Below are 12,021 nucleotides of genomic sequence, written 5' to 3'. Positions count from 1 at the left end.
GCATTATTCTCTTATCAACCACCAAGTTAATGGGCAACCTTTGTGTGTGCTATGATTAATTGATTTTAACTTGCATGCTTTTTTTGTGTTGCAGAATACATCGGCTTTTAACGGAGTCAATCTATGTATTTAGCAAAATGCACTTTTAAAGTTTTAATGCGATCAATTAACAAGTGTAGTTTGATCTTATTTACTTTTGCCTTGAAATGTTTTGTATTCGCTTATCAATATGTAGAATTAACTTATAGTTCGCAAAAATTAACAAAAATCGTTTGATTCTTTGTTTTAGAAACACGTAATACTGAAAAATTCGCTCAGAATGCACAGATTGTTAGAATGAAATAAAGTTGCGTATCCACAATATTTGCATTCCCAACTGACATTTTTACGGACTAAACTAAATATAACAATGTTCAAAAAGTCCCGCATCATCTTGGGTTCATGATAATTTATCATACGGCCGTTATATTCGAATACAGTGATTCGCGAAAAACTTGGAGTTTTCAAGAAAGCAGCTATTTTAGTTGGTGTATTTGCGAGTAATCTTCAAGAGAAAAATGACTTGTCGATTAAGTGATAAATGATGAAAATTTCGTTTGACTTTAACAAATTTTTTCAAAACTTTTTGTGTAATTATTCTCATTAAAGATTAGTCAGATGTTCTGACAGATTTAAATTAATATACTGAATTTAATCTTTTGCCAATATGATATTAGCACCATTTGGAATGATATACATTAAATAATATAATGCACGTTGTATATAATATTATCATTACTGGTGGTAGGATCTCTTGTGAGTCCGCACGGGTAGGTACCACCATCCTGCCCATTTCAGCCGTGAAGCAGTAATGCGTTTCGGTTTGAAGGGCGGGGCAGCCGTTGTAACTACATATACAGATACCTTAGAACTTATATCTTAATGTGGGTGGCGCATTTAAGTTGTAGGTGTCTATGGGCTCCCGTAACACCAGGTGGGCTATGAGCTCGTCCACCCATCTAAACAATAAAAAAATTAAAATAAACTTGGTCTAAGAACTACGTGATAAATAAAAATCATTTAATAATAGCCTTCTCAAAGTCTATAAATCCCGCAAATTTCTCCAGGTCGACACCCCGGACAGCGTGCTACAAAGTGGGTTAGGCCTGGGGCCAGGGCCGGACACAGCCCTGAGGTCCATGGTTGACCCGAGAGATTATGATCGCCTCCGCTTCTTACAAATGACTTCCACCCAACCAAACACGTTTGAGGAAACTATACATAGGGTGAGGCGTTTACTCCCCGCAACAATGAAAGACGTAAACTTTTTAACAACTAACAGACTTCGGTTCGAATCATCGTTAACCGGCTCGGTTAAAAGTGTAGTTAAATACGGTTATAGTCAAAGTTGTTGTGGGTGAGATCTAATCTGTTATACTTTGACTGGCAAACTGATAGTCTTATATTATTTATGTGTTTACGGATACTGTCATATCCCTACTAGAGTGTTTACAATAGTTTTTGGAACGAAGTTCCTTATGGGACGATGCGGAAGGGTGCCCTAATCGAGAAAACACGTCCGTAACGCAAGATTTTTATTGTAATGCAAAAAGTGTACGACTTAACTTTGTAATAACGTACAAGAAAAAAAAATATTTTTTACAATAAAAAATCTTAATAAAAAATGTATACCCGAATAATTTTTAATTATTTTCTTTATACCTCGAATAGAACTTAAATAGAATATTTTTATAATAAGGAACTTCGTTCCTATCCGGTGTCCCACGACACCATTTTTTTTTACGTTCTTTTATCACAACCTTGATTTGGTAAATATTTATATTTTATATCAATATACTATTAGCATATTTATTATTAGTTAGTCAAATCTCTTTGCTATTTCTTCAATTTATTATTTATAGTTATTTTTTGCCAGCAAAAGTGTAACAGATTATTACAAAATTCAAAATTTCATGCTAAATTTTTGGCTTAAATTTTCATCGGCATGTTCAAAGAATTGGAGGTGGATCATTGATTTTTTCCTTTTATTTCAAAATAGATAATAAGTTTAGAATGGCACGTAATCACTTCCTATAAAACGCACCGTTTGCACGATCTACTATTTTGAAAATGCATGAAGCATGGAATAAGTAAAATGTATTCTTTCAGTTTACGTAAAAAGTTTGAAGAAAAAAAAATTAACTAACATATTAATAAAGTTCATAATTTGTTACAGTTGAAAGTACAAGAAGCAATGAAAAAGAAAGATAAAATTGCAAGGGAACAAGAAGAGGTAAGTCTAAATTTGAATCGTAGTCTAAAAGTATTCTTTGCGATACAAATATCGACAACTCAAAAAAATTAATTACAATATATACGATTCTAATACAAAATCTACAAAATCTCCTTCAACGGGCTTTATTACACGAAAAGGCCCTAACGATGTAACTCACACATACGCGGATAATCTGATGTGAGAGTCGCAGCAACTTGTAATCTTACGACTGCCGCGCATTCGACGCATCGAGGCGCAGGCTAATCGCGCCCTAATCTCGAGCTAAGCCTGTTATAGGCAGTTGTATTGCTTCCCTACGAAACTTCGGAAGCCCCTTGGCCAGCACATTCAGCTCGTAAAACTATGGGACGTTGATACTTTCGAATATTGGACATTGAATTCTTTATTACTACTATAAACTGTTACCGCACGAATTGCGGTGACATGTCACCGTAATAAATGTGCCCTGTTGATTTAATAAAACTTTATATTATTCTGTTACAGTTTTATATTTGTACTGAATGTTGTGTTTTTTTTTTTCAGAACAAATAATCTGACTTATCTTGATAATAATTCAATTAATCAACTTAACGCCTTTGATCGCCTGTGAGACCCAATATATTTATAGCATTGAAATCCCCCAGTTCAATGTATCTAATCACCTAATACAGTGGCTAGTAAATTTAAAGTGCTTCTTTTAATTTCTGAACGCCTTTCTTCGTACTAAGGCTCAAATCCCATTTAGTATAATAGAACGACACGTAAATCCCTTTCCCGTATTAAGTACACCGTTTGGGTAACAAAGTGTGCATAAATTAGCTTAACGTTCAATACTTTTCTACTTGCACGTAAGTAGGCTTTTTATGATCTTCCGTCATACCATACTAATATAATAATATGGTATACTCTATAGTTTTTGTATCCGCAAAAAATACTGCTCAAAAATACATTCGTTTTTTGACGTTTACCATTTACAGCTTCGATGGATGTATGCTGGTCTATCTTATGTAATATTTGTTCGCATGCGGCAAGATTATGGCGAATAAAACCTGGTTCTTATTTCCTTATAAAAACCATAAAGTTTTTATGCCTTACTTTTAAGACGTCAGTGTTTTCGGGAGCAACTTTTTTAGGTACACTCTCACACTAAAATTGGACTAAAAATATTTATGAAAAGTTATACGCACAATGAAGCAATTTCAACGGAATAGCTTATTATTTTTATGATTTAAATTCTCCTATCTTGTTTCTTCACTCCCTTGCAAACGGTTTTCTTGCAAAATTAAAATAATCTTTTGGGGTGCCAGCGGGTTTTCCTCGAATTTATCGTTTCGCCGTGTAGTAGTAGCTCGAATTTTCACGTTTCATGTGTCCTTTGTTTCAGATTCTGAGAGACATACGACACGGTCTTATGAATATGGGAAGAGACGGCGTCCGGGGTCCTTTTGGAGGTATGTGTTTAGGAATCGTCCCGGCACACTTGTGTTTCTTGACACATTCGTATGTGACTTTTTGAACATTCTGCAGTGCAACGCGCTTTCATTTGAGTAATGAGCTACCCGACATTAATTTTTTTTGTGAAAGGGTTAAGAAAGCAATCCTGGTTGAAAACGAAACTAGATACATTTGTTTTTTGTAATGTAAATTAAAACGGATATCAAAAACGTATTTGCTTTCAAGAATAAAAGTAATGATAATTTAAAAAAAATGTATCTTGTAATGTACTTGTAATCTACTATTCTACCACAGCAAAAAGAGTTAGAAGAAACCTCTTCAATGATATTATTTGCTGTCAATTTTAATTTATATTACTCGAAACTAAAAATATTCATAATTAGCAGATTAAGCAATCAAATTTTGTCGCATGTGGCTTTGTACAGTTTTTAACGTATAATTTTGATTCAACGCTTTTTGTCAAATGTTGAATAGCGTACGGTTTTGTTATCGTCTTTATATTGTGAGCTTTCGATGTGCATTTTACATTCATCGTCATTAAATTAAGAACTATATATGTGCATATGAAAAATCCAGTGATCAATTGAAAAATCATTACAATTCACGGCCATTCATCAACCCGTTATTTAGCGACGAAATGCTGAATGCATGTTTTAAAGAATATTTTTGCAAAAACGCACGGCTTCCGATATACGTACACAGCTTTATGCAGTGATTTGGATTCGCAATATTTCGAAGGCATTTTTTACGGTAAAATTTGTTCGCAATTTTGTTAGCACGAGCTTTTTTGGTTTGAATACTGGAAGCGAAATCCGCAGAGGATTAATTTGGACTCGTTTACAGACGACACGTACATGTACGACGACGAAGCTAGAGGTCTATCAGGCAGAGGACATTGGTATGACGAACCGCCCTACGAAAGCGACCCTGAAGATTTTCTAATGGGCGGAGGTGCTCCAGCAGCCACTTTTCAAAACGGACGAGTATGCTTCACTCTCAATCTTCGCAATGACGCAAGAGGTGAAGGCGTGATATCTCTGAGAAGTGCCGGAGATATAAGTTTAGCAAGAACCCCTCGGAGGGGATTAATAATTCCGCAAAGCGGCCCCTACCCCACAACCGTGATCCCCTTGCGAACAGCGAGAGATCGAGAAAGCGGGGATTACGCGGCGTCTGACATCCAATCTATAGGATCGAGACTATCTGGCATCTCGTTAGAATCAAACAGGTCCGAACGGGATTCCAGGCGGGGCTACCGCCAAATGTCTGGCTATCGGATAGGAACAGACCCATTATCCCCTGCTTCATCAGATTATGAAGACCAAGAAAGCGAAACGGACTCTCAACATATAGCTACCGTACATAAGGTAACTAATAACAAAGTGAAAATGCTTGATTTAAATTTGTTAATTTATTTATGCAATAAAGTAGCTGATACAAATTGCATTCGATTTATTTAACCTTCATCTGGATATATTATATTATTGTATTTACAGTCTGCTGAAGATTGCGAAGGAGTTTCTAACTTGGCGGGGAAAGTTAGGGGACTTAGACAAGATGTTCAGAGAAAAATCTCTCGGTTGCGTCAGGAAAGAGGTCCCGAAGGAAATGATAGGAGAACAAGTGCAGATCAAGCATTTCCTTGTTCTAATAGTTCTTTTGAAAGTCTTCCCAGCGGATCTGGCAGTAGTGAGTGGATTTATTGAGTTATCCGTTTGTGTTAATATATGCGTTTTTGTAAATAAGTTTGTCTTTCCTTTATTTAAACCATAACACCCCAACGTTGCTTAAACCCCTGTACTAAATGATAGCTGTAACAGAATTTTTGGTCCAATTAATAATAGTATAACAAGTTAAAAAATTAACAAACACAACGTACCCATCTGAGGGCAGACGAAAGATGCACAAACAGGTATTCCAACTTTAGATTTCATAAAAAACAAAATTGTATAAAAAAAATATTGTTTAGCCCTTAAATATTTATGTACAGGCACACAGGCACTGGTTCGCGCCGGTAGTAATCATTCATCTCTCTCGGCAGAAGAAAACATAGAATTAAGTCCGGCCGGGCGGAGTTTACTAGTGCCGCAAATGCTGTGCCGTGCTCGAGCGCTCGTCGATTACGTACCCAATATTTATGAGAAAGATGCTCTCAGATACAAGGTAAGATGTTTTAATATTGGACGTTAAGGTCATGTTTAACTAGAACTAGCCGTACTCGTCCGCTTTGCTGAGCATTTAAAATGAAAATTATTATTTATTGTCATTATCATTAGGGAGTCCAACACTCATATAAATATTCGCCTATCCATTAAGTACATGTATTTTCTACATGCGTACCAAGTTTCAAGTCAATCGGATGCATGGTTCAGTAGTTGTAATGGAAAATCCGTAAAAACCACTGTAGATTTATATATTAGTATAGATACCGTTGACGTTGTTACTACGAATAAACTCATATTTTGTTCTCAGAAAGGAGACATCATTGAAGTAATTAACATGAACGCATCGGGTATCTGGCGCGGTGTTTTAAACAACAAAGTTGGAAACTTTAAATTCGCAAACGTGGAGGTTTTATCTGAAAGAGATACCGTTCGCTCTAGATCGTCAAAATGGTGTAAAAGTCGCGAAAGACTCTGGGAGACGCGACCTCGGACTGTTGAAGAATTGTTACGAAGAATAGACCTACCGGAATATACACTGGCGTTTTCTCGTAACGGCTATGAAGACATTGAGCTGTTCAAAGAAATCGAACCGTCTGATCTAGATTACTTAGGTATAATGACACCAGAACACCGGACACGTATCCTTGCTGCTGTCCAATTGTTGCATCAGCTTGAAAGTGAGTTGGTATTTTTTTTATTTTCATCATCAGCAACATCATATACCAAAACATAATGATATGTATTCTCACGTGCACAGGTGGAGAAGCTGACGGTGAAATTGACGGTGGCGGTTCCAGTTCCGAAGGAGGAGACTCGCCGTTTGGTCGACGACAGTTCCCTCGTGATTCCGGTTGCTACGAAGGAGGAGTAGGCGTGGGCGGCGTCCGCGTCCGAACATCACCGCTAGTACACCGCACAGACGAACCCAATCAACGGCCCCCCGAGCCCGCACCGCAAGCCAAACGCTCAATCAGACGGCGACAGCCAGATGACGCCGAATGCGACAGAATAGAACGTTATCCCGGTACAGGAGCTGAGCGAACGGCTGTACGCACGGGCGGGTTGCCTGGCGGGGCTAGAGACGACACCTGCGAATCTGACCACCGGCTGAATGTCGTTAAGTTTGTGGCCGGCGGTGAGCCCTGCGCTTCAGAGAAGAGCAGCGATTCGGGAGTGAGTAGTTCTTCGTTGAGTTCGGCTCATCCTCATCGTCCATGAGCGCGGCCTGCCGCATCCGCGCTTTTATAGGCACTGGCGCGGGTGCGTGCGCAGGTCGCGCCACCCTATATCCCCGCTGACAAAAAACCCTCCACTATACTCGAATGCGAATAATGATTCAGAAGATTCAGATTTACTGGTGGCAGGACCTCTTGTGAGTCCGCACGGCGAGGTACCACCACCCCGCCTATTTTTACCGTGAAGCAGCAATGCGTTTCGGTTTGAAGGGTGGGGCAGCCGTTGTAACTATAGTGAGACCTTAGAACTTATATCTCAAGGTGGGTGGTGCATTTACGTTGTAGATGTCTATGAGCTCCAGTGACCACTTAACACCAGTTGGGCTGTGAGCTCGTCCACCTATCTAAGCAATAAAAAAAAAGCGACGAGTAACATTCAATACCTTTGGCTTCAGTTAACAAGCGTTTTTTTCCGTGGTTTATTAATGATCTAACTTTGCACAAGACTGAAATTTGTTTACAAAATTTAAATAAAACTTGACCATCCAATTTAATGGTGTTTAAAATCATTAATTTGGATTTATGTCCACTTATATCTTCTCCGTAATGTTTATGCTTAAGTAGCCTCTAAGAAGACCTTTTTGTATTACTTAAAGACTGACCTAAGTTGAAGTAATAATCATTTGAAGGCTGTTAAATTAAAAAAATACATTGTAATAGTAATTATTATCTTGATCATCAACAGTAGTAAAAATCAAATAATGTAATGAGTGTAGATTTTTTAAACTGTTAACAAATTATGACAATCACTAATAAGTTAGTGCAAAAATTAGTGTAAATATATTAAAAATAAGTTGCTTTTATAAATTTATAGGTGATTTTTTATATTATTTTTTCATTCCTTGTTAATATTAATAGGCATATCAAAACTGCAAAAACATCTAAAATTCATTTCGCTTTAGTTTTCGTTTATAAACTATGTACCGTGTACACTGTTCGGGTTTTCACAGGAATGAATCGAAGTGATCGACAGATGTTGTAAAAATGTAAGATAATGATTTAGAATGTTTAGGAAACTTTGAACAGAGTATAAAGAGTAGAAGTAAATGCATTTATAATTTCGTAGCGAAGGCAATAATTCGGTTTAAACAACTGACGCGTTCAAAGCGCATTCGATAGCAATAATTGTAAATAACTTAGTAGTTAGACTAATGATTGGTACATTTGAGATTCTTTTGTTGTTTTAAAGAAAGCTTTGTGGTTTTGTAGCCTATACAGATTAGGCTTAGGTTAGTTCGAGTGTGAAATTCAGAATTTCACCGAGATCTTCCGAGTCATTGTTTGTTTGACTCAGTTTTACGACTTCTGCACTTGTGAGTGGGTTCACTCGTAAAATTCCAAGTGGCCTGTCAAACATAGTGACTGGGCTGTAACTAATATTAGTTTTTTTTTTTTTGCGTGGTTCTTTTGTGGCATGGAAAATGCGATACGTCTTGTGATAAATCGTTTTTCTACTGCTTTTTTTTCTTCATAATGCACATACATTTGGTTAACAGTGAATTTTTAATCTACAAATTTTTGAAATATATTGTTTCCAAGATCTTACTAGTCGATTTTCATTTTGTAATTAAATTAAAATGAAACATATTTTGCCAATTAAATTAAAAACGCTATTTATTTGATCACATTTATTTATTACAGTATTTAAATATCATATCACCATTCGTGTGCCGTCTTCTAGGGCACTTATAAGTATTTCTTTCTTAAAAGAATTGTAATTTTTGATTTTTTTGCGAAACACTGTTTGTGTTTCTATTAATTCTATTAATATTCTATTTGAGAACGGTCGGGTTTATAGCGTATTAACAAGATCGGACCAGCACAAGTGCAAAAGTAACTAGTTGAATATTTAGCATTGCCCGTGGTTGCTCTCGTGTAGATCCTGTATACATTATGTTAATCTTCCCTTTTCAACTACGATCGTAAACTAGTCCGAACTATTAAATGTATATAGATAAATGTTTGTTACTTGTATATTGTAGATAGAACATAATATTACATTTTCATTTGGAATTTTATTCGATTTTTTAATTAAAAATTACAAGAAATTTATAACTTATTTAAAACGAAAGCTCAGTTAGTTCGACTTGTCCATACAGTTTACCTATTTTTTAATCATTCTTTTTTTTATAAGCATAATAATAATATTATGTGAACCGGGATGCTTTTATTGATTCTCGCGAATTATTTGTAGCGGAATATTTTGCATTTAAAATAAATATCATTTTGTAGCCACATTTATATATTATATATATTTTTTTAAACAAACCTTAATCGTAAGTTTACAAATCTGTTTATGAACTATGGATCCTAAATAAATAAATCCGAAAATTAATAAACGAGGTTTTTATTTTACTGTAATAAAAGATCGGCTGCTTATTCTAAGATTGTTAAGATTAATGTTCTTTTAAGTTGATGAACAAGCGTTTGACGCTGTCTTTATTTTTTCAATTAATTTATGGGGCCCTTTATGGTAACGTGGGCATTGCAACACAATTACATCGTTAGATTAAATAGTAAGAGTAAACAAAATCTAGTGTGTTCACGGATGGTGGCTATCAGATTCTATAGACATCGCAGTGCTTGTACATCGATACACATTAAGTTTATTTTTTTATTTTTTTTATTGCTTCGATAGGTGGACGAGCTTACGGCTCACTTGGCGTTAAGTGGTTCCCGGAGCCCATAGACATCTACAATGTATACGCCGCCACCCATCTTGAGATATGAGTTCTAAGGTCTCAGTACAGTACAACGGCTGCCCCATCCTTCAAATCGAAACATATTACTGCTTCACGGCAGAAATAGGCAGGCAGTAACAATACTAACGTACGTACTGTAGGCATAATAATAACAGAAAAACCTTTTTTTTATATATCCGATTTAAGATGAACTCTCGGAATATTATGTATTTTACATAACGAGTACATTTACATAGTACTAGAAGTCCATAGAAGTTGTACTGTGAATTTTCGGACTCAATTTTTTTTCTATTTTTATTGCATACGACTGATGGAAATCGTCTTGCTTATTTCTAACCTGATATAGTCATGTCTCCCGATCTGAAGCTTGGTGCAGCTGTAATTACAAATTCTGCTTTGCGTTTCAAGGTAGGTAGCTAACAATGCTTAGTCTCCAATTACCAATTAGACTATTCACCCAACTATGTTGAGTGCTATGAGGAATTGTTCGAGCTGATACCGGCATCTCGTTTTTACCATCGCACCGCCTGCCACCGGAGTAGAGTTCATCCATACTACCTGGAGCCACTGCGGTCATCCACAGTGCGTTTCCAGAGGTCTTTTTTGCCACGTACCATTCGGCTATGGAATGAGCTCCCCTCCACGGTGTTTCCAGAGCGCTATGACATGTCCTTCTTCAAACGAGGCTTGTGGGGAGTATTAAGCGGTAGACAGCGGCTTGGCTCTGCCCCTAGCATTGCTGAAGTCCATGGGCGACGGTAACCACTCACCATCAGGTAGGCCGTATGCTCGTCTGCCTACAAGGGCAATAAAAAAAAATAAAAAAACTATGTATCCAGTACAACAATAGCAATTTTAATGAATTATTTCTACAGCTCTTGTATTCTTTTTGTGCTGAAGAAACATTTTCCGAAAAAGGAATTGCTAATAAACAAGTGCTCAGGCCGAGATAGCGTTGGGAATTTTTGAAGTAGATTTTAAAGGACTTAATTTACGACTGACAATCTTCTTTACGAGTGTCATAAACGTCTGAATATCGGTAGGTACGAGTACGAGGTATGAGAAAAGTTAAATGGGGAAAAACATCGGCGTTCATCAAATGTTTTTTATTTCAATTTCCGGCTTGAAATAAAGTACATTCTACTCTTAGAGAAAAACACAAATTCTAATTTGCGTAATTAATGGTGGAAGAGGGTTTTGTGAGCACGGATTAACCAAAACACGCCCGATTTCTACCACGAAGCAGTAGGTATTGAGTTTCGGTTCCACAGTTTTTTTATTTTATTTGATAGCCTACATGGGTGGACGAGCTCACAGCCCACCTGTAGCCCATAGACATCAACAACGTAAATGCTCCACCCACCTTTAGGTATAAGTTCTAAGGTCTCAGTATACTTACAGCGGCTGCCTCGCCCTTCAAACCGAAACGCATTACTGCTTCTCGGCAGAAATAAGCAGGGTGCCTACCCGTGCGGACTCACAAGAGACCCTACCACCAGTTGAACAATTGTTATATATATTGTGCTTAGACCTCATGCCTCAGTGGTAGTATTCATGTCAACGAGCTCCAATGGTCGCTTGATACCAGAACTGCAATTAATTAGCTCATCTATGCAATAGCGAAAATAAATTGACAGTGAAACTACACGAATGAATTGCAAATTAAGAAACCAACAAAGAATTTTTATTTTCATTTTTTTATTGCTTAGATGTGTGGACGAGCTCATAGTCCACCTGGTGTTAACTGGTTACTGGAACCCATAGACATCTACAACGTAAATGCGCCACCCCCCTTGAGATATAAGTTCTAAGGTCTCAGTATTACGGCCCCACCTTTCAAATAACGCATTACTGCTTCACGGCAGAAATAGGTAAGACGGTGGTATCTATCGGACCGGAGGCGGACTCACAAGAGGTCCTACCACCAGTAAAGTCCACGAGTATGTCTACTTAACAAAAATGGCAAGTGTAATTTAAGATAATACAGCCGGACGTTTACTGCACAAAATTACAGGTTTTCGTTGGTACACTTGATCAATGTCCAGCGGCGAAATGTAGGTAATGCAATTAAAATAGTTGTTATTTTACGTTCATAGCTCGAATTCGCCACACGAAGTCACGATTACAGATATTAGTTAAATTGGACTGAGAATTCAGGTCGTAAGGTATGACAAAAAAGAGTTTAAATAAGAAAATAAAGTAATTAAGTT

At 37.0% G+C, this 12,021-nt stretch overlaps 1 protein-coding gene across 5 annotated transcripts in view; it reads left to right on the top strand.

The window, feature by feature from the left end:
* Window positions 1-9,448, top strand: part of LOC114240769 (uncharacterized) — a 134,574-nt gene extending 125,126 nt beyond the window's left edge. For 2 of the 5 annotated variants that reach the window (XM_028171441.2, XM_028171439.2), the window contains exons 6-13: window positions 1,107-1,265; window positions 2,216-2,272; window positions 3,639-3,705; window positions 4,553-5,076; window positions 5,206-5,398; window positions 5,700-5,872; window positions 6,182-6,551; window positions 6,632-9,448. In XM_028171441.2, coding sequence (XP_028027242.2) covers window positions 1,107-1,265; window positions 2,216-2,272; window positions 3,639-3,705; window positions 4,553-5,076; window positions 5,206-5,398; window positions 5,700-5,872; window positions 6,182-6,551; window positions 6,632-7,092 — 2,004 coding nt within the window. In that variant the 3' untranslated portion in view covers window positions 7,093-9,448. The remainder of the gene's footprint in view (window positions 1-1,106; window positions 1,266-2,215; window positions 2,273-3,638; window positions 3,706-4,552; window positions 5,077-5,205; window positions 5,399-5,699; window positions 5,873-6,181; window positions 6,552-6,631) is intronic. The other 3 variants (XM_089729681.1, XM_028171444.2, XM_028171443.2) reach the window with 2 other exon arrangements.
* Window positions 9,449-12,021: the final 2,573 nt, after the last annotated feature.

This window comes from Bombyx mandarina, chromosome 09 (assembly GCF_030267445.1).
Source record: "Bombyx mandarina strain Sakado chromosome 09, ASM3026744v2".
Lineage (NCBI taxonomy): Eukaryota > Metazoa > Arthropoda > Insecta > Lepidoptera > Bombycidae > Bombyx > Bombyx mandarina.
Note: the sequence above shows the minus strand (reverse complement) of the source record. Positions and strands in the feature narration are given on the sequence as shown.